This window comes from Leptinotarsa decemlineata, unplaced genomic scaffold (genome assembly GCF_025532065.1).
Source record: "Leptinotarsa decemlineata unplaced genomic scaffold, Ldec_3_MD MMD2_P_RNA_scaffold_2, whole genome shotgun sequence".
NCBI classification, from domain to species: domain Eukaryota; kingdom Metazoa; phylum Arthropoda; class Insecta; order Coleoptera; family Chrysomelidae; genus Leptinotarsa; species Leptinotarsa decemlineata.
The window spans coordinates 4,395,995-4,420,476 of NW_027412529.1; the positions used below are offsets into that span (position 1 = coordinate 4,395,995).

General features: G+C 31.9%; 2 protein-coding genes across 2 annotated transcripts; one reads left to right on the forward strand and one right to left on the reverse strand.

The window, feature by feature from the left end:
* Positions 1-1,524: 1,524 nt before the first annotated feature.
* LOC111517418 (cytidine deaminase) lies at positions 1,525-4,610 on the reverse strand. Its single transcript, XM_023173577.2, has 2 exons — positions 4,366-4,610; positions 1,525-3,507 (listed from the first exon to the last, which is right to left on the reverse strand). The coding sequence occupies exons 1-2, from the start codon at positions 4,415-4,417 to the stop codon at positions 3,107-3,109; spliced, it is 453 nt and encodes a 150-aa protein (XP_023029345.2). The 5' UTR covers positions 4,418-4,610; the 3' UTR covers positions 1,525-3,106.
* Positions 4,611-6,677: 2,067 nt separating this feature from the next.
* Positions 6,678-23,657, forward strand: LOC111517419 (erlin-2-B). Its single transcript, XM_023173579.2, has 5 exons — positions 6,678-6,945; positions 8,626-8,706; positions 11,488-11,596; positions 19,681-19,985; positions 23,134-23,657. The coding sequence occupies exons 1-5, from the start codon at positions 6,817-6,819 to the stop codon at positions 23,539-23,541; spliced, it is 1,032 nt and encodes a 343-aa protein (XP_023029347.2). The 5' UTR covers positions 6,678-6,816; the 3' UTR covers positions 23,542-23,657.
* Positions 23,658-24,482: the final 825 nt, after the last annotated feature.

Genomic DNA, 24,482 nt, shown 5'->3' on the forward strand with positions numbered 1-24,482 from the left:
AGTTATACATTCTGTACTCTTAATTGTAATAACGAATAAAGTTCTATTCTATAATATTAAGATGTGAGGGTTTATAAACAGTTATAGGTTGTATGTGTCTCTAAAAGTACAATTTTCTAATAAATCCTATCTAGAATAGAAACGTACTAGCTGTAGAATCAAGAAAGGATTTGTTGTATTAATAAACTATTAGTTGATTTGGAATTTCTATGAAACAATTTTCACAATATGAATAACAGCATATAATCAGCACAAAATGTATCTGAATTTACTCGGGATGCTATCATATTTGTATAAAGAGGGAGTCCATACACACTTTCTTGAGGAACACCTAATGTTATTATCTATAACATATTTTATATCTATGCGTTATCTGTAAAGCAGCTGAATGTGAATTTCAAGAAACTTATGCGTTATCTGTAAAGCAGCTGAATGTGAATTTCAAGAAACTTCATTAAATTACTGATTGTAAACAATACCTCATCTCTATTTGCCAGGTATTTTTCAAGTAGATAGCATACTTACAGATATCACATGAGCTTTACTTCAGGTTTTTAGATACTATTCCTATGAATCTCAAGCTGAAAGTGAAATTTTCTAATGTTCTAACTTTAGACATGGTTTCAATACTTTGTGATATTTAGACTCTGTTTTGTGTTGCTGACTTGAGTTTTTCTTTGAATGTTGAATGAAGCTTCTTCAGGCGTGTCTTTACTTTTCGGAAACTAAATGCATATATTAGAGGAACCATTGGGTTTTGTTTATTTTTTATCAATAGATCTTTATCCATATATAAGAGAAACCATTGGATTTTGATTTTTTTTTTTGATCGATAGATCTTTATTTGAAATGGGAATCCTTATACAATTTCACTTGGAAACAATTTAAACATAAATAAATTATATATATAGTATAATTTTTGTAAAAAGCACATATTTAATTTCATGAAAATACCAACTCTGAAAATTGGATTTAGTTTTTCAAAAGGAACTATTTCAGAGCTAATATTTTCTACTATATATGATAAATGTTACCAGAAATTATTTATAAAAGACTATTCAAACTGTTATCATTTGAGAACCAATTAGAATTTTGAGTTTGTAGTCTGTCGAAGATGATTTTCTGCCACTATTTGACTTGTATTGTCAGTATAGATTATCGTTTTTTGTGGGCAAGTAGATGAAAGTTGGATATCACTCATAAATGATGTAAAGAATAATGGGTTCAATGGAACCCTTTGGTTTTTCAAATATCTGGCAACCCAGTCATTTGCTACTCCTGTAACCAGGAGTAATTCATGGATGACTATATAGAAGGCCCTGGAGAGAACAAAGAATAGGGATGAACTACGTTGTCTAACAGCCCTATTTGCGGTCACTGTCGTTTGAATGAACAGTTAGTAAGTAGTTTGTGCCTTTCCTGCTGCGAACCAAATCAGATTTTCAGTCTGACTCTTGGCCAGCTGACCTCAAAGATCACTCATCAAATGAACCTAACATACTGATTGTTAAAAAAAAGGCACGATTTCGATACGTCAAAATTTTAATTGACACATTTTACACTGGATACATGTTTTATCTCAACTGTTTGGAACAGCAACTTTTTGTCTAAATCATTATACAATAAAATATAAAAAAATGCAAATGCAATATGACAAAAATATATGACTATAAACTGCATTTTTTAAAATAAAATACTGCAAATCTTATTCATCATAACAATGCACTTAAATCCATAATGTTTCATCTGATAGATCACACTGAATGGCAGTATTATTGGCAATAATATAAATAAATATAATATATATATATATATATATATATATATATATATATATATATATATATATATATATATATATATATATATATATATATATATATATATATATATATATATATATATATATATATATATATATATTTATATATATATGCAGCTTGACTGCATTAACCTTTCTAGATTTTATATATATAATTAGATATATCGATACATATCATGATATTTATAGGATCACTATACAATCAAAAAGTACTAAAAATTATATCTTTTTTCGTAAATTCTGCCTGACTTTGATATCTCGTTTCATTGAAAAGTTAAGAGAGGGGGACTATTTACTGAATGTAAGGTGAATATTTTTGAGAAACAATGCCGTTTGGTTTGATGTTGGAAACATATTTTTCATCGTTTAGATCAGTTCTGTTCAAGCTTTGAAATAGGTTTGGATGCCAACAAAATACTATGCTTGTTTTTTTAATCAAATCAAGGGGCCGAAACCCAAGGAGACAATTCAGAATGAATCTGGGAGGTGATACCTGTACCAGTGACTTTCAATTTATGTAGTTCTGGTGATGCACCATCGATTAGTTTTCAAAAATAAGTTTTTTTTCTCTTGTTCTTGTTAGTTAGACAAGTGTTGAGGATTATGTTTTGTTTTTGTAATATTATAGTTTTATAAAGTCTATTGTGTTGAAATGAGTTATATTATTCAATTTCCCTACTAGATCAATGAACAATATGTTTCTTTTTATTCATTAAAGATAGTAAAAAATGTCTGGAGGTAACCAAAAAATTTTTTTTCTTCTTGTTAATTAGACAAGTTCTACCATCTGTTGAAATCTGTTTTTCTGTTAACCAGCTCTCCTATGAACGACAACTCTCATAAGTCGAAACTTCTGCGAGACAAGAACTAACGAGGTCTTACCTTTAAACGTGTGATACCTAACATGGGTTGGACAATAGGAAGTAAAAATCAATTGTCCGGCCTTGCGGTTCAAACCACCAGTTGGCACAGCGATCGATTGAAAGAGTAGAGCAAACTACCCACGTCAAACCACCAGGCTACCGTCCCACCAATGAACAATATATTTCATTCCTTTCACTGGAAATAGTGAAAAACATAATATTGATATCCAACACAAACATCAATATTTGGATATCTATATCAATATATATCTGATATTTTGATAGTACTACCTCTTTTTTATTAGTTCAAGCATCAAATATAATATATATTGATATGCTGCTTTAAAATTGAAGTAGGTAAATACTAAAAATGTAAAGGTAAGACTCAAAGTAAACTCAAATATAAATATCATGATATTATCTAACCCTGGTTATTGGTAAACTCGAACTGGAAAGGTAACAATTCGTTCAACGAGGTTACCAAAACATCTTCATACCCAGGTTTTGTAATATAAACATCAACATTCCCAAACTCGCTCATAAACTGTCGACAAGCTCCACAGGGTGGCGTGAAGCGGTCTTCCTGTTGGGCAACAACAACAACGGCCTGGTACTTGGTCTTTCCTTCGCTCAGCGCTTTAGAGTAAGCACATCTTTCTGCGCATATTCCCACATTGTAACAGGCATTTTCTATATTGCACCCTCTGTAAAGTGTGCCATCTTCGCAGAGAACACTCGCCCCTACTTTGAATTTGCTATATGGGCAGTATGCGAAAGTCCTTGCTTCGACAGCCTCATGTATCAATTTCTGAATGTTTGCGTCTGAAAGTTAAATGAATACAGAAAAAAATCTGATATTGAGAACATTCAAGTTTGAGAGTTTGGATATGAATTAGACGTTGAACCATAACATATAAGAAGTAACAAGCTTGAATACTGTGATCAAAGAAAGACCAAAGCAGTTTCATAAAAAGTAATAGCAAAACTGTAATTTGATACCAATAATATGAACAGTGTGACCACGCCTTAAAGTTGAAAATATATTCTGAGTCAATTGCTTGACTTTCTATTATTTTGCAAATAGTTCCAGAATTGATTGACTATGCAAAATATAATTTTTTACATTCTTTACATCAATACGAAAAATGTTTTTCGAAACGTAAAGTTTTATCAATATTGTAGCAAATAAAGTTTGTCTCAATTCAATTTTAATTAAAATAGGCACTAATTCTTTTCAAATATGTATTAACCTGAAGAATTGTAGAGGGCATATCAATATCAAAGTTTCTCCAGTCCAAGTTATGATTATTGTCAAAATAACAGGTTATTTGAATGATGAATATGCAAACGAATTTTTAAATGAAACCTTGAAATGAAGTGGTTTATTTAATCATAAATGCTAAAAATAACCTTTATAGACATAATCGTCGATGACTATGGCCTTTTGGTGGAATGATGCTCATTGCAAAAGATTCCTCAAATGACTGATAATAAAATTATTTCTATACCAACGAGTCCTTTACAAGAAAAAAGGGTATGGGTAGTATTACTCTCTCTAGAGACAAAAAGTTCAAATACATTTGCAGTAACCATATGTATAAAACTGGAGTATCTGGACGAGTTGAGTTTACATAAAAATTAAAAAAAAATATTGGTTTTTAAATTTTTACACATATTTACCTAAATTCTTCAATTTGATAATATTGCCAGTTACATTCTTAGTACTAGTCATCTTTCAGGTTTGAGCAGGGAAACTACAATATTCTTGAAAAGTCTATAATTACACATCGCCACAATTACTTCATCTTTGCACAAATATTGCGATGCAAGATAACATTCATCGCTAATGCAATGATTTATATTTATTGCAATATTGACATAAAGTAAATTGATCATCATTACTGTGGGAATTTAAAAATAACACTCAAATAATGGCGTTTTTCATTGCTGAAAGCAGTGAACAGTCAGTACAAACCTATCCTTCATTAATGTATTAAGAAATAAAGGATAGAGATTCACTTCTTTTGAACCGGTTTTACCAATAAAACCTTATATTTCACCGATGGGTCCATCAATTGCAGCGTTGCCAGAAATTTGAAAAATTAATTGTCAAAAGTCAACGCAAAAAATTTCCAGAAAGTAGGAGGGGTTGAGGGTTGCGAAATATAACCACCGATAACAGGCTTCAAACAAGAGGGTACCTAAGGTAAAATACTTAAATTCTTCTGTGGCCTAGTTGTAATGTTTTTAATTGTATCTTTTATTATTCATACTAATTTTCATACATAGCCAATGTGAAAGTGATTTTATCTACCATACCTGAGAAGTCATTCCAAATGAGCTACTGTGTGAATGGAGCGTAATATTCATTTTACTTTCTATATAATGATTGTAAATAGTGTATGTAATATATGTGTACGAAATATATTTTCTCCTGTTTTATTGTATTACTTCATTTAGTTATTTAGACATAATACATCTAATATGCACGAATCCGTGTTACAGGAGTATATAACAGAGTTATATAAAACAATAATTGTATGGCGGCGGCTATAAATAGTTCAAATATACCCATCTATATATTTGCAAACATCATAAATTTTAAAAATGAGAAATGAAACTTTCTATGTTTTTTACCACTTTTATTTGTAACTATCGTTGACGTAGTTCCGTCTCAAATGGATATTTGCAAACTAATACAATAAATCTTCTAAAAATGTCCATATAAGACGAAACTGCAGTAACAATAGTTATAAATGAAAGTGGTAAAAAACATATAAAGTTTCATTTCTCATTTTTAATGATGATTTTCTACCAGGTAGTAACGTCTACATCAATCTATTTATCATAAATTTGGATATATAATGATACAGTCATAGGGTGTGTTCAGTCAACGGGATTGTGGAAATGATGATGTGAATTCAGCACTTCCAAGCGAAACAATAGCTTGGAAAAACAACATTAGTGATGATGAGTTCATGTTATTGTTGATTTATTTGTAAGCGAAGATCTAACCAGTTCAAATTCTGCAAGAAAAAAATTATAGTCATTCTGATGTAGGGGTTAAGACCTTCTGTTTTTTGGAATATATACATTTAAGATACTTTAGTGGTATTATGTATTTGGCAAAACTTAGATTTAATACTGAATTAAGGAAAATATCATTATAAATCAGTTTAATTTTGTGCTGTTAACTGTGAGCAATATGGAAAGTGAAAGCAAACGCAGACGTCCGAATTTATCTGAAGGAGAAAAAACTATTATATATAAATGAAGGTAAATGTGGTATTCAGCTTTCTACTGTGACTCAAAATGTTTTCTAGCGACATACGGTCGTCCTACTTTCCTTCTTGTCTCAAACAACTAAATAATGGTATATACGTATTCTACGTAGATGTATTTCTATCTATTACTGAGGCGTTAAAGAATGAAGGTCAGATATACACGAAATGCCCACAATTTTTCAATAAAAACGCAACAAGATCAATCTTTTCATTCTACTTTGATCTGATAAAATTATTCAATGAAAAACGTTACCGAGGAGTCAATTTCCTGTTATAAAATTATATAACTTATCTGTGATTTGAAGCAAAACAACAAATGTACATATATTATTTTAGTGCTTTACTATTTTGAATATACTCAACTGAAAACTTTCAAATGAATTAGAAAACAATGCCCTTGAGCTTTTGTAACCTTCTATGGGCATGCTAATGAAATCAAAATTCTTTTGGAATAACGTTGAGGCCATTTTTGTCAAAACCTCTGTTTTTGACACACATATGAATAACTTTATGTTTTATATACTGTCTATTTATCTGTCAAGTTCTAAGCACGGAATATCGAAGCTTTCTGTGTAGTAAAATGTCCTATCACGCCATGGAATGTTAAACTCTCGTGTCCAATTTCTATTCTAAAAAAGAGACAGCCTGAGTTGTTTTTTGAATTTTGAAAAAAATTGAAAGATTCCTATTGAACGTTTTTTGTTCAACGAAACGAGATTTTTCAAGCACCAAAATTGATGTGCATGACATTCAGCCATCGCCATTTTCTTCTCTACTGTACTTCGGTCACCAAGAAAATTACAAATTCTCAATTTCAAAACGAATATTTTTCAAAAGTTTTTAAATAATGGGTATTTTGAGAAGTATGGCCTTGAACGACAATAAAATTATTTCCTATGGCATGATACTATTTCTTACTATAGCGACATTTTGTGGGCATAAGGTAGAAGAAGGCCATGTTGGGATTTATTATCAGGTAAGTTCAAAATTTAATACCAATCTAAAATAGTTTTCCTCGAATTGAATTTTTTATTCATTGATTCGCGTGTTGCGTTGGTTAAGTTTTGGTACTTTTGTGAAAAAAATCGTACATTCAAGGTTCATTATTTTTTCTATTGTGTAGTACGTATGATAGATTTAGAAATGAATACAGTAATATATCTTGAATGCTCATTTGAAACAGGTTTATTTCTGTTTCAAATGAACATCTTAAGCAAAAACGTCAATTGTACTTTTGGAAAATAATTAATTGCTTTAGACTTCGTAAAGGCATGCTCTCTGAAACAACTTAAAAAAAAACGAAAGTTTTTGCCTTTAAAAATTTGAAACATCTTTTTATATCTGAGCTTTTTGAATTTCGAAGGTACGTTCATGATTTCGACTTGCCTTATTTATCAATTACATCAATTTGCTTATTCGATAATAAGAATAGGTAATAATCATTTAAAATATTATTTTAGGTTTTATCAAAATCGTGAATCATTTTATTTTCATATTCAGGTATGCTACGGAAACGCAGAAGGGACATATATTTTTTTGATTTGTTTTTTGAAAATTACAAAAAAATTTCAACATTATTCTAGAAATTACTATTTCGAAATTCGTAATTTCGACTTTAAATCAAAACTTAGACTTCAATCTCGGAATTTCCACTTGATTCTAGAAATTTCGACTTCAATCTCGAAATTTCCACTTTAAACTCGACTTATTTAAATTTTAACTTTAATCTCGAAATTTCGACTTCAAACTCAAAACTTCGACTTCAAACTCAAAATTTCGACTTTGAACTCGAAATTTCGACTTCGAACTCAAAATTCCGACTTTATTGTTGAAATTACGACTTCGAAATTCATAATTTCGACTTAAAATCGAAATAATTTCGAAGTCAAACTCGAAATTACGACTTTGACCTCGAAGTTTCGACTTGAATATTGACTTTGAACTCAAAATTTTGACTTCAATCTCGTGATTTCGACTTTAAATCAAAATTTCGAAATTATGACTCCGAACTCGAAGTTTCGACCTAATCTCAACTTTGAACCCGAAATTTTGACTTCAAACTTGAAATTAATATGACTTTGAACTCGAAATTTCGACTTTCAGCTCAAAATTTCGACTTTGAACTCAAAATTTCGACTTTATTTTCCAAATTATGACTTCGAAACTCATAATTCTGACTTTATATCGAAATTTCCACTTTAAAATCGAAAAGATGACTTAGAACTCGAAGTTTCGTCTCAAATCTCGACTTTAAACTTAGAATTTCGACTTTGATCTTGTGATTTCGACTTTATTCTTGAAATTTCGACTTTATTTCTCGAAATTCATACTCAAACCTCGTGATTTCGACTCCAAACTCGAAATTTCGACTCCAAACTCGAAATTACGACTTTGAACTCGAAATTACGACTTTGAACTCGAAATTCTGACTCTATTCTCGAAATTTCATCTTTAAACTCAAAATTTTGACTTTAAATTCGAAATAACGTCTTTAAAACTCGAAATTTCGACTTTAAACTTGAAGAAAAAATAATCTTTTGAGTTTCTGTACTTTTCACCTTATCTTTATCAGATCTTGATATTGTGTCCCGCTCATAATTCAAAAGTGGAATTTTTTCCGTCCGCACTGTATTCCAATTGAATGATTTTTTTATAGGGAGGTGTCCTGCAGAGAGAAATTAGCTACCCCGGCTATCAGTTTGGGATACCATTCATTACCACTTTCGAGACAGTCCAGGTAAAGTACCACATCTTTTTTTACTTTTGGATAAATTCTCATTATAAATGAAAAACACTAACAGAGTATTGATACAAAATGTGCCATGACTTGCAACAGCTGATGTAGGCGGGTTTATAATACATTACCCTGTCCACTATATTTTTTTGGCAGACGGGTCGTAAACGAAAGATTTTATGAGTATTTGGGTGGTGTGCGTTTGGGTATTTAATCAAAAATACTGGAAAATTACTGGAGTTTTTTTCCAACACCGTACACAATACGGACCTGCCAGCGTGAATTCCATTTTTCAATGTCCCCCATAGAAAATAGTCCAAATAGTCAAAATAGTCTATCTTATTGGCCCATTATTTGTCTCGAAATGAAAGGACTCCAATTCGAACATTTATTGCGCCATTAATTTTTTTGTGTACCTATATAAATTACTTCATTTCAATTTTTATTTCAATTATAGTGTTCGTTTCGAATGTTATTATTGCTACCATTTCTTTTTCTGCTTATTAAAACACAATTAATATATTTTTGATGTAGATATAAATAATTATAAAAGGTTTTCTTATTCGAAGTTAATTGTATAGAAAACGTTTAGAGCAATGGAAAAAATATGAATAGGTACCTAAAAATGAAAAAAAAAACTCTCGAAAAACTCTACGGTACATAGGGAGACAGAAAGTTGCTATTGTATTTTTATTCAACTTAGTCGACCAATTTCCAGGGCCGTAATTCAAAAAAGAATAATTCACACACTTATAATCAAATATTACCGAAACATCCCGAAATATAAAATAAAATTTAATTTCTCAGTATGAAGTGAACGTCTACAATCCTAAAACTACAACAAAAAATACAGGTTCGTATTTAAAAATTCAAAGATGGGGGTGGCGGCCCAAGTGACACCCTGTATAAAAGATTCATGGACATATTCTGATAGCCAACATCAAGTGCCAATAGCAAAATGTGGACAGATTTTCAATATGTCTGCGAATAAAGAAGATATGGGCAAAAAAATAATTTGGCATTTTTTTGGTTTTTCGTGTATATTTCCAGAACCAAAACAGCTATATTCGATTTCTTTACATCATTAAATAGGTCTCTAAAATACGCAACTTTGCCATAATTCAACCGACACTCTATCTCTTATCGTTTACGAGATCCCCATGTACAGAAACAAATTTGAATATATACAGTGTCATCCCCAAAGTATGCACCATATGGGAAACTTATTTATTAAGGGTTTTTCGACCAAAAGTTATTCTTGATTAAAGTTTGTGCATCCCCTAAAACCAAACATGTGCCAACAAAATATAGTTAAACACACATAATATACGAGTGGCCTTCAAATATTTGATTTTGAGACAAGAGTAAAGTACTTTTGTTTTGAAAAATCTCGGGAAATATTACTTAGAAAAGTTGTTCAGCATTGAAAAATACATCCAGATTTGAAGTCATGGCCATCTAAGTGAAGTTTAATTTTTTACCCATTTTTTTAAAATAGGGAGTCAGAAAAAAATTTTGCTAAAACGATAAATACGACGGTTTATCTTGAAATTCTGCAATATTACAAATTACAAAACTATGGTGTTAACCACAGTCAATTTTTTTGAAGAGTAAAATAATTTTCAAAGTTTTTGGTGTAAAGTTATTTTTATTTTCTGTTAACACTGAAATTACTCAAAATTACATTGTAATGTAACAATGTAACAAGATCTCAATATGCAATAATATCAAATCACAAAACATCAAAATAAAATAGGTATTTCGGAACAAACTCATTGATTTTCTGGAGATTTTCTTGTCCAAAATAATTCTTCCTTTGGGGAAGAAGAACGCCATAACCTTATTTTCCAAAAAATAAGCAAAAAAACTGTCTAACGGTTTTATTGGAAAAACAAATATAATAATGATGAAGATAATGTAGGTACCAAAAACTAAAAAATAATTCGGAAGTTCCTAGGTAGCAGTCATGACACCATTCTCCTCAGCAATCTACGGAATAGATCTGGTAAAAAAATTGTTGGGCGCAGTATTTCCATACTTACTCAGACTCCGCTACTCCCAACGATTTTATTATTATTCTTGTATTTGGTCAATCCCGTAGATTGCTGAGGAGAGAAGTGTGATACTGCTACCTAGTAGGTACCGCCCGAATTAGTTTTTAGTACCTACATTATCCATATTATTATTATCTTTTTTTTCCATAACATCGTTCAACATAAAATTTTATTTTACTTATTTTATTATCAAGTTTTCAGTTTCTAATTTTGTTACTCAATTCTTCTCATTCTGTTTAGTTCATTTAGTGACTGATTTAGTGGCCGCCATTTTGTAGCTGCAGTCATTTTGATTTTGCATCTTTTTCAATGGTACCACTATTCAAACCCTGTCATTTGACACCCATATTGAGGTAATTGTGAAACAATTTGTAATCTGCCATTTTGTATCTGCGGCCATCTTGGATTTACACTGTATCAGATTGTATTGTTATCAAAACTAAATGTGTGTACCAAATATCAGATCAATCTGTTAACAAGAAGGGGGTCAAACTTCAATTACAAAATTTGACTTGTGATGCACTGTTTGGAACCTTTGATATAGTAATGAATATTACTGGAGTTTAGTCCCAACACCGTCATTTTTAACACCCCGACACGTTTTTCGATCACCAAGTGATCATCTTCAAGAGGAATATTAAAACAATTTTCCTTGTTTGTTTCTTGAAACCAATGATATTAGTTTGAATTCTTTAGCACCTTTACACATTTTTTTTACCTTTTCTTTCAGGTAACTTCGAGGATATCTACAATCAAAAATGTATCATGCGGAACAAATGAAGGCATAATGATTACTTTTGATTCAATTGAAGTTGTACATCAATTAGATTCGGAAAGCGGTGAGTTGCATTGAGGCATGGTTTTTAATATTAGGTATACAGGGTGTATCTTAAATGAAGTCATTAATTTCTAGTGGTAATTGCTTGTCATATTTCATGAACGTGTGTCTTAAATTGTTTTGTTTCCGAGTAACGATCAAAACTTCACTAAAAATATTGTTTTTTTTATTAATAACTCAGAAGACTTTTTGCCGATTTTAATGAACATACACAACGAACAATTTTCTGTTTCGGGCCTAAATTTTACAATATACTAGATCGCATTTCATCAGTTCGGACTTCCATTGTCTAATATGATATAAATTGATATGAAATCCCTGAAAGAATCTTTAAGAAAATTAAAAAGATTAGCTGAAAAACAATTTTATCAAGCAAAAAACTGAAATTACAATGAAATAACATACAAGCAACATCCAAAGAAACCAAAAAAAAATTGAACTATCAACAAGAGCCGAAAAAATGAAAAAAATATTTACAAGAAATGAAAATTAAAAATACAAAATTAAAAGATTCCAAACCAATCGAAACGTCATAAAGTAACTTGGTTTGGAATCTTTTAATTTTATATTTTTAATTTTCATTTCTTGTTAATGATTTTTAATTTATCAGCTTTTTGGTTTTTTTGGTTGTTGCTTGTATGATATTTCACTGTAATTTCAGCTTTTTACTCAATAAAATTGTTTTTTCAGCTAATCTTTTTAATTTTTTACAGACTCTTTCAGGGATTTCAAATCAATTTATATTATATTAGACAATGGAAGTCCGAACTGATGAAATGCATCACGAAACATTGTCAACCATCTTCAAACAAATACTAGATCGCAGTTTGAAAGAAAACTTCTCATTCAACAAATATATAACTGGTATAAAACAATTCATCAACCTCAACTATCAAACACTAGTGAAGTTACTATGGAAAATATATATGGTTAATTAAAAGTCAGTTGTTTCCCTGAAACATATGCCACATTATTTTTGTAAGTAGTAAAAAGCCAACAACTTCATTTCCAAAAAAGGATAACTGTTACTATTACTTCGATATAACTTGTTATATCGATATAACTTGTTATATCGAAGTAATAATAATAAAATTGGATTGAAAAATTGTTAGCAGTGACAAAGGGCTTCTTTTCATGAAACTATAGTCCGTTCATAATTTGTCGATAGCACAAAATGAGGGCCCAAGTCATAAAACGGTCGTAAAACTCGTAAAGTCATAGGCGGAGGTTCCTGAGGTGTTTATTCATTAAATATAAAGCTTCAGTTTATATTCGAAACTTGCCTTGAAAGGGTGAAGTTGTTACGAACGAAAATAATTTTTGGTTTAGTACATTTTTTAATCGCATTTAATTTACGGCTCGTTGGTGTTTCGGCGTCTACGGCAGTAATTAACGTCTCTAATATTTATTTTGCGAATTTTGTGCAGTGCGTGAGTAACTTTTTTTCATATTCCTACAAACATATACGTACCTTTCGTTCCTGCTTGTTTTGTTTGATTGCTTGCGATGGATTCGTCATCATCATCAACATCATCAAGTTTTACACCAGTACTGTTGCGTACAGTCAGTAAGTCTGTCTATTCACCAAGAGAGAAGACTATTGTTTTGAACGTTCACGATGCTCTGGTTTCTCAGAATCCCACAAACACTGTTCAGAACATAATCAAGAGTTGTGCCAACATGACGGGCGTAGGGGAGTCAACAATATATAGGTTCCTATAGGAAAATTCACGAATTTTTTTCCAAAAAAGAAATACCCAACTTAAACAAAATTTTACAAGAAGTTAGAGACGACCCGGATTTGCCTCATGTCGGACGAACCAAATTGTGGTAAGTTTTAAAAGAATTAAATTTCCGGTGGGAGAAATCAGACCGAAAATCACTTTTGATTGACCGGGAAGAGATAATATGTTGGAGAAGAAAGTATCTAAGATCTATACGAAAATTTCGGGCTGAAGGAAGGCCAATTTACTATCAGGACGAAACGTGGGTAAACGCAGGTCATACTCTCACAAAAATTTGGACAGATAAAAATATATCAAGCTCCAGGCAAGCCTTTATGGAAGGTTGGTCTACTGGTATTTCCCCACCCTCTGGTAAAGGCAGTAGATTAATCGTTTCTCACATTGGCAGTGAAAAAGGATTTGCTAAGCATGGTTTGTTGGAATTTGAATCCAAAAGCACAAAAGACTATCATTAGGAGATGGCAGCTGATGTTTTCGAAGAGTATTTTGAGCAGATGATTGAACATATACCACCAATCTCAATTATAGTATTAGATAATGCACCTTATCATTCACGACTAGTTGAAAGACTTCCAACGACTGCGTGGAAGAAACAGGATATCATTGACTGGCTGCGGAATAAGTCCCTGCCTTACGAAGATGGAATGGTTAAAGCAGAACTTTTAAAAATTGCCCGGCAACACAAATCTAAGTTCAAGAAATACGTAGTTGACAAAATGGCGGAAAGACGAAACATCACAGTCCTTAGACTTCCACCCTACCACTGCGAATTAAATCCAATTGAACTCATTTGGGCACAAATGAAAAGCTATGTGGCTAGAAAAAATACGTCATATAAAATACAAGCTGTACGTGAATTGTTATATGAGTCTTTACAACATATTACAGAACAAAATTGGCGAGATGCAGTAAGACATGCAATAGAAGAAGAACAAAAAATGTGGGATCTTGACAATATAATTGATGCGACTGTAGAGACACAACCGCTAATTATTAACCTGCAAGACGACTCGGATTCCGAAGATGATCCTGTTTATTTTGAATTTGAATAGTTTTGTAAGTAATTGTAGTTTATATAATTTAAAAATAGGTATTAATTAAATAAATGTATCTTTTACAAATTGCAAGTAACTTATTATTTTTGAATAAAATAAAGAATTTTTTTTAAAATAAAAATACAGTTTACAGTACCTACAGTTTAAGAATATTAATATATTTATTTATTTAAAGTAACTAATGTTTTAATCATATACTCTACGACACTGGTCACTCATTTCCACTCAAAATACCTACATAATCGGATTAAAAGTTTTATAGCTGTATTGTATTTCTTCAGATACAAGGTGGGTTAGTCGAAAACATCTCTAACTGACAGTTTTAGTTTGGTTTTTGTTATTATATAATATTAGCTGTCCTCTCTGTATTTCAGTTCTCTAATGAGGGTCAAACTTGCAGTGAGCTATCAACAAATTATGAACGGAGTATAGATTACTGATGATAATTCCAGTGGCGTCACAGAGGGTTACCTAATTGATATTTATGGTAAAAATCATTGTACGCCACTGTTTTTCTCCAAGTTTGATATTTTCATCAAATTGAATAATTAATAATTAAACGTGTTTGAAGACAATCTTTTATCCAAATGCACTAAATTGAAAACATAATTTCTTCAATTGTTTCATCTAGGTTATTCTGGTTATTCCCACGCATGATCACCTATTTTGTATCCGCGGCAAGTCCCTTACTTACAGAATAACCTAGATCAACCTATGAAGAAATACATTTTTCATTTTGAATGCATTTATATAACAGCTTCTTTTCAAAAATGTTTTTCTTATAATTTTTATTTTTAAAAATTTTCGAATCGAAATAAAAATTTAATTTTACATGGCTATTCAAATTCGTTTCTGTACATGGGGATCTCGTAAACGATAAGAGATAAAGTGTCGGTTAAATTGTGGCAAAGTTGCGTATTTTAGAGATCTATTTAATGACGTAAAGAAATCGAATTTAGCTCTTTTGATTCTCGATATAAACACGAAAACGAAAAACCAAAAAATGCCAAATTATTTTTTTGCCCATATCTTCTTTATTCGCAGACATATTAAGAATCTGTCCATATTTTGCTATTGGCAATGGATGTGGGCTCTCAGAATATATCCATGAATACTTGGGCCGTATTTTTAAATACGGACCTGTATTTTCTGTTGTAGTTTTTGAATCGTAGACGTTCACTTCATACTGAGAAATTAAATTCAATTTTATGTTTCGGAATTTTTCGGTAATATTCGATTATAATTGTGTGAAATATTCCCTTTTAAATTACGGCCCTGGAAATTGGTTGACTGAGTTGAATAAAAACATAATAGCAACTTTCACGTCTCCCTATGTATCGTAGAGTTTTTCGAGAGTTTTTTCATTTTTAGGTACCTATTCATATTTTTTCCATTGCTCTGAGAGTTTTCTACAATGAACTTCGAATAAGAAAACCTTTTATGATTATCTGAAAAATATCTACAACAAAAATATATTATATGTGTTTTGATGAGCAGAAAAAAAAATGGTAGCAATAACAACATCCGAAACGAACACTATAATTATAATAAATTGAAATGAAGTAAGTAATTTATATACACAAAAAAATTAATTGTGCAATAAATGTTCGAATTGGAGTCCTTCCATTTCGAGACAAATAACGGGACAATAAGATGGTCTGCAAGATCACCAGATCTTACCATTTTGGACTATTTTGAATGGGGGATATTGAAAAATAGGATTCACGCTGACAGAGAGATAGAAAATGTGAAAGACTCGAGATTGAGGATTTTGAATGATTTCGCAACAATGCAGCAAATAAGTGTATTAAGGGAATAAATAATATGAAAACCTAGTTTAAAAATATTTCGAAATGGAAGGACTCCAATTCGAACATTTGTTGCGCCAATAATTTTTTTGGGTACCTATATAAATTACTTTATTTCAATTTTCATTACAATTATATAGTGTTCGATTCGGATGTCATTATAGTTATCATTAATTTTTCTGCTTATTAAAACACATATAATATATTTTTGATATAGATATGTTTCAAATAATCATAAAAGGTTTTCTTATTCGAAGTTCATTGTAGAAAACGCTCAGAATTTCCAGGGCCGTAATGTAAAAGGGAATAATTCACACAATTATAATCGAATATTACCGAAACATCCCGAAATATAAAATTTAATTTAATTTCTCAGTATGAAGTGAACGTCTACGATCCAAAAACTACAACAAAAAAAACAGGTTCGTATTTAAAAAATTCAAAGATGGGGGTGGCCCAAGTCAGATGACACCCTGTATAAAAGATTCATGGATATATTCTGAGAGCCCACATCAAGTGCCAATAGCAAAATGTGGACAGATTCTCAATATGTCTGCGAATAAAGAAGATATAGGCAAAAAAATAATTTTGCATTTTTTGGTTTTTCGTGTATATCTCCAGAACCAAAAGAGCTATTTTCGATTTCTTTACATCATTGAATAGGTCTCTAAAGTACACAACTTTGCCACAATTTAACCGACACTCTATCTTTTATCGTTTACGAGATGCCCATGTACAGAAACGAATTTGAATAACCCTGTATATTAAAATAAGGGATACACAATACTTACTTTTGATTTAATTATTTGTCAAACCCAGCAAGGTTGAAATAACTTATAATATTATTAGCGAAATGACATTAATTTGTGAAGTGAAAAATGATTCGAACACTGCTTGTACGACATTCGTTAATTTTTCAAGATGTTTATAGGTTCTTCTTCCGTTTTCCCCGTAGAATTTGAAAATAATATCAACGAAAACAGCTGATTTTCAACCACAGTAGGTACAGGTCACTAGAGTTCGAAAGTTTATTATAGTTCAATTCCATAATAGTAGGCACTAAATTCTCAGAAATATTATTGCATTGAAACGAAAAAAATTGTTGTCAAGGTTTTGATTCTACAGGCTGATTCACGGTGGCTGGCACATTAGACGTTACTGGTGAACCAGACAACGGATCACTTTGAAAATTTAATGGAGGGCATATTCGGACATTCTCTAGCCAACTAAAATATTTTCGACAATGCGGTGTTGCCGCTTCTATTAGAAAGCAGTAGCAACTTTGATTTTTCAAATGGAACACTCTGTATATAATATTATTTTTGGAATCTCCAACAATTGCCCGACAACTTCTCTTGATATTTCCCTATACCTATCTGTTACCGTTTTCGAAATAAAAATTAATTTCAATTTTTTTCTTCGAAAATCATGACTTCTAAAAATGCCGATATCTTTTAGTTAAGAAGTACTATGATATCGAAATTTGGTTTGGAGTTAGGTGATACTTGGACACTTCCCACACGTCAGTCTAATCTCCGTTACTTCAATACAGAATTCAGAATACTGAATTCGTATAAATTTTTTGAGGTTCATTGGCGGTAGATTCGGATACATTTCATTGAACTTTCTACATGTTCTGCTGATAATTTTGTCACACTGTCCAAAAATAATAAACAAATTCATAAGAACTTCGTTTGAATAATTTTGTTCCATCGTTTTGAAGGTATTTGCAACTTCTGAAGTGACGAAAATGTCGATATTATTAGGAGAATGTCACAACGCTACTGAAAAAAAATTGTAATCATGGCCTGCTTACCAAATACCGAATGGAAATACCATTCTGAAGGGACATTTTCACAAATAAATGTTCATAAGTCCGAAACTTGACTAGTTAGGTATAGACATGATATACATAGAAAGAAAGCAAATTTCAGCAGCTTTCCGAATTTTCAATAATATACAGGGTGTTTCATTTAAAATAATCAAATATCAAGAAAAGTTGTCGGGCAATTGTTGGAGATTCCAAAAATAATATTATATACAGAGTGTTCCATTTGAAAAATCAAAGTTGCTACTGCTTTATAATAGAAGCGGCAACACCGCATTGTCGAAAATATTTTAGTTGGCTAGAGAATGTCCGAATATGCCCTCCATTAAATTTTCAAAGTGATCCGTTGTCTGGTTCACCAGAAACGTCTAAAGTGCCATACACCGTGAATCAGCCTGTATATATTTAATCATAATTTTTTTTTTTTTTTTTTATTTACTAAATCACTTCAACCTCTTGGGTTATTAGCGAAAAGGTTACTATTACAACGAAAAGGTTACTATTACAATTTTGTTATGATATTGATTAATCTAACGTATTCTATAATATTTGTATAAGAACAATTGCTGCCGAGTGCTTCTTCTAATGTAGGTGGGATATTACAATTTTTTCTTTCTTGTTCGAATTGCGGGCAATCTATCAAAATGTGTTCTATTGTTTGTTTCATGTCACATATATAACACATTGGTTCAGGTTCCTTTTTCATCAAGTAGGCGTGTGTTAAATTTGTATGTCCGAGTCTCAAACGCGTTATCAACACTTGTGATTTCCTGTTCATCGGTAATATTCCCCATGGTTTCACTGAAACTTTGATTTTTCGCAGCTTGCTAACTGAGTCATTCCACCGTTTTTGCCACGCTTTTTGCAACTCTGATTTCAGGTGGTTGTTCAGGTCACATACTAATAGATCCGCTACGTTTATTGCATCTGCCATATTAATTGATGCTCGAGCGAGTTTATCTGCTTCCTCGTTTCCACTGATTCCCACGTGTGATGTGATCATAATTTTTCCTCATCTGTATATAGTGCATTTCTTAAATGTCCCCCCTTTATCAACTAAAAAAAATTAAATTTGGGATAATGAAATTAATGCATGAATACTTTATTTTGAAGTGAAACTGTCAGATGAAACTTTCGAAATGGCGACTGGTCGCCATCTGGGAAAAAAGATTAAATGAAAAGAGGGGTCTTGTGACACATAATTTTGAATTTCATGACATTCCATTATATACATGAAACTTTCAAGATGGCGCCCAGTCGCCATCTTGAAAGTTTCATCTGACAATTTCACTTTAAAATAAAGTATTCATGCATTATTTTCATTATCCCAAATTTCAATTTTTTGAGTTGACCCGTTCGAAAAATAAAAGGGGGGACATTAAATAAATGCACTGTATTATACTAAATTATACTAATTTCCGTACACTACTGCAAAAGACAGATTAAACAAAAACGCCAGTGATTTATAGTAATTTAGTGCCTACCATTTTGGATTTATAGTACAAATCTGTCGAATGTCTGCCATTTTTAATAACCATGACGATACATGTAAGCTAAGATCGTCTAACAAGGCAGGGCCGTACTTGCCAACTCGCATCACCAAAGTCTCTAGTCCATTACATTCCTGATACGATATTTTAATTTTCCAGTTGTTGATATCATCAAAAACTACACAAGAAATTACGAAGACATTCTGATCAAACACAGGGTGCCGCACAAATTAAACCTGTTCTGCAGCAGGCACACAACCCAAGAGATATACATCGATCTATTCAAGGAAATCGGGAGTGAGCTCAGAGAGATGTTGCAAGACGACCTGATTTCGCTGGCCCCTGGCCTGAAGATACACTCGGTGACGTTGTCCAAACCGAACATTCCACGAGATTTGGTGAAGAATTTAGAAAGGATAGAACTCGAAGCGACTAATTTTCGCATTGCTGCAGAACGTCAAAAGGTAATATGTGTTCTCTATTTCACAGTCATGTGTCTATAATTGATAGTTCAGACTGTGTTGAGTAGCTCGACAGTATCTGAACTAACAGGCTTTGTGGAACTTTTGACTTTTCATAATCTGAAAAAATGAAAAAGTTGTAAGTTTTGTTATTTGATGCAATTGACCGATATTTGATGAACATCCATGACGTACTCAAGAAAACACTTGATTGTGAGATTTTCACTAAACAGTTTTACAAAAACGCAACAGGTGTTTCGCTATACAATAGCTTCCTCAGGCGTGTATATACTCCATGCCTGAAGAAGCTATTATATAGCGAAACAAGTGTTGCGTTTTTATACCTGAAAAAAATGATAAAATGTACATTCTAATCGAATTATCTTTTATGTATATTCGTTTTACTTTTTTATTGACGATCAGTGAACGGACGTGTATGAGCTAGTCTGCGAAACAAGTTGATAAGGTTTCATATTGATTTTGAATTTAATATTAATATTCAAATTCAAGAAATTTCTTAAGGTGCTATAAACGGTGTACCTACCGTACATCCTTTATTGCCCAGTCGAATTAGAATTTGAAAACGCAATAGTTTTTACCGACAATTTTCTTTTGGAATTCTTTGGGGGGGTCACTGGGGGCACAAGACCATATGCGTCATCCGTAATCTTAAAGTTTAGGGTTGATTTTTGTTTATGGAATAACTCGTTTATTTTCAATTTTACTTGAGAAATAATCATCACGAAAGTTGTTCAAAATTGAATTTCCTACAATTTTTTTTGGTTCTTATAAATTTTTTTCCAGGATCGATATTTTTCGATTTTTACCCGAAAAGAATGGGCAATTTTTTTATTGAATTCCTTTATTTTCAATTTTTATTTTCAAATTTGATTTTGTACAACTCTGTACTTGACAATTTTTCTCGTAAAATTGAAAATAAACGTGATAATACAATGATAAGATTTTACCTCTTCCTTTTCTCGGGTGTAAATCGAAAAATATCAATCCTACGAAAAAATCGATAAAACCAAAATTGTAAGAAATTTCATTTTGAACAACATAGTTCATCACAATGTTTCTAGTAAAATTGAAATTAAACGAGTTGTAAAAAAAATCACACCCTCTTTTCGGGTATAAATCGAAAAATACCGATCCTAAGAAAAAAATGATAAGGATCAAAATTGTAGCAAACTTAATTTTAAACAACTCATGTCATGACTATTTTTCGTGTTAAATTGAAAATAAACGATTTATTCAATAAACAAAAATCGACTCTTAAATTCAAGATGGCGGATGACGCAACCGATTTGGTACCCCGGGATCTTAAATTTAAACTACTAGTGACCCTCCCAAAGAATTCGACTGGCGTATTATTGTTGTAATTATTATACACTCTCTGACAAAAATATTATTTCAAGATTTTTTTTCATGTCAATTTTTTTTCCTTAACACGTTATTTATTTTTATTAATAAGTGTTCATATGCCAAAGTATTTTACGTAAATTTCCATTCAGTATAAAAAAAGAATGCTTGAACATAGTCCGTATGACTGAATAAGTAAAATAATGGTACCAATTACAAACTTTGGCGATAAATATTCGTTTTGAGGGCATCCGGCGATTTTGAAAGAAATTTTGAGGGTACTTACGTATTTTGATGCGTAGATTACGAATCCGTAAGAAAAAATCGGCGGCCTTCAAAGTTCAGAAAAGGACAACTTTTCAACCTTCTTTTTCATAAGAGAAACTTTTTAAAAACACAAGCATTTATTCACTAGGTCACCTTTACACCTTAGTCCTCCTCAACATTTTTCTTATAAAAAACTTAATTTAAAAACGAATGCTTCTTCTGGTGACATTCTTCTATTTCTAGGTTAGTTGCTAGTGCGGTTAGTATTTGCCGCCGCCTATTTCAAATTCGTAATACTCTACCAAAAACCAATTTACGATCTAAAGAATGAAGGCAAAAAACATTTGAATTACTTTAGGAATATTGACAGCATCAGTCGTACCAACTATGCCATTAACCTTAAAAACGCAAAATACAGAGATATATAACCAAAAAGCAGCTCCCTACATTTTTTAACATTTGTATTGGAAATATGTTGATTGTTGAAGTGAAAAGTGTAAGGTAGGAGGATCAAGGTGTAAAGGTGACCTAGTGAATGAATGCTTGTTTTTAAATAGTTTATCTTGTGAAAAAGAAGGCAGAGAAGTTGCCTTTTTCTGAACTTTGAAGGGTCGTAACTTTGTAAATAAAGGAGAGCGCCGCTTTGTTTCTTTCGGATTCATAATCTACGCATCAAAATACGTAAGTACTTTTGAAATTTTTTTCAAAATCGCCGGGTGTCCCCAAAACGAATATTTACTGTAATCTTGTACACGTTACCTTTGGTGGTGGTTCCATTATGTGGTGGGGTGGCATTAGTTGGGACAGTCGCACCGAGCTTATAGATGTGAATTTAAGAATGAATGCTGACTGGTACACACGCAACATCCTTGAAAAGCATGTTTTACCTTACGGCAGCTTCATTGGTTACGACAATTTCGTGCTAATACATGATAATGCTCGTGCACATGTTGCGAGAACAGTCAGCCAGTATCTTGAAGTTGTTGTGCTTGAGGCAGTGGAGTGGCCACCAAATAGTCCTGACGCAAATCCCATAGAACATATTTGGGACATCCTAAAAAACATACGAGAACGAAATCCAGCTCCTAACTCAATTGCAGAATTAAGAATTGCTGCACAAGAATAATGGAATCGAATTCCACAAAAAAACACCAACAACTTTTTGCGGAGTATGTCCAAGAGGATGCAGACTATCGTTACAGATAGAGGAGGAAATACTAAGTTCTGAACTGTTATTATTTTGCCCCAAAGAACTTTCATTTTGTCGTTATTGTTGCTTGTTCTGATTGAATAGTATTACCAAAACTAGACTATTCCATTATTTCTTCTACAAGTGTGTTTTAAAGTTTCAATATCTGGATTATTTGGCAATCAATATACTTCAAATTATTTAGCATGTACTATTTAGTAATGAAAACTGCATACAGATTCAGACAAATAGAAATAAACATGAAATCAAAGCTTGAAATAAAATATGCAATATTGTTGTCCGTGACTGTAGTTTGACTACGCATGTTTTCAGGTACTGGAAAAAGAAGCCGAAGTAGAGATGATCAGAGCTACCCTAAAAGCTGAAAAAGAAGCTCGACTGGAGAGTATCCGATTAGAGAAAAGGCTGATAGAATTGGAATTATTGCGGAAAATTGCCCTAATTGAAAATGAAATTCACGCGGCACGACAAAAAAATCTTGTCGACGAGGAAATCTACAAGTTGCAGAGACAAGCCGAAATCAATAATATCTTGTACACACCCGAGTACATAGAAGTGAAGAAATACGAAGCGATCACGTGTAACCCAAAAATTATGCGCGGTGCCGATATCACCAACGTTTTCCCGCCTGCTGTACGAAAGCCACAAGCCCATGAATGCCCACCAGATAATGAAATTCTAAAAGTTGGGGACAGTAGGACAAACACAACTTTTGTATAATGGTGCAGTTGAGTCGAGTTGAATTTTCATGTGTCAATGTGTAGGCCTTTTGCCTCCCTTTGTTTGTGATTATGTTGTGTATGTAGTCTATATATTATATGAAGAAAAATATGATCTATATTTGTTTTATTTACTGCCAAAACCAAAGAAGCAAATGAGAAACGATGTTACAATTGTTCCTGTTTTGTTTTACTGTGGTCAGTGCTGCTCCAAGGCAAAAAAAATGTACGAAAATGACAGATGAAAATGTATGCTTTTCGATTTAATTGTATAGCATCAATGGTCGCCAACACTCATCAGAATAATTGACAAGTGACAGCTTTCCGCATGATGCAAAGATGGAATAAAGCGATTAGCGCATGCGCAGACACTCCTTCGTATATTTAATGTAAATATTTTAAGTGGTTAATGCAAATATATTGATTTGATTACTATTTGCATTAATATTAATTGAAAATTCTGCATTCACTAATCTAGCTTTAGCTTATATTATGTATCAAATCAAATGACAACACAAAGTCTCCTTAAACAAAAAACAAGAGGAGTGAGGTGAACTACCAACTACCATTCATAAATATTTATTTAAAATTCGTCATTTGTCTTTTCTCACTGTGGATTTTATTTTTTAGCATCAGCGGTTTTCGACAGATTTGACATTTGACTGATGTGGAAAATAAGTGATTTGTGCTCTGTGATCGTGATCTATACTTCTATGACAGATGGACACGCCTATCATAATGAGACGGAAGACAGAAATAGACAGATTACTCGAATATAGAAGGACGAAGTGATTGAAATTTGTAAATATATACCGTGGCCTGGTTCGAATCTATTCAAAACCAAATGAAGTCAAAATGTATGCTTTTCGTCAATATGGTATGCATGTACGAAAAAATATCGAATTGTATAGCAATTCATACAATTGTATAGCCAGGAGCAGC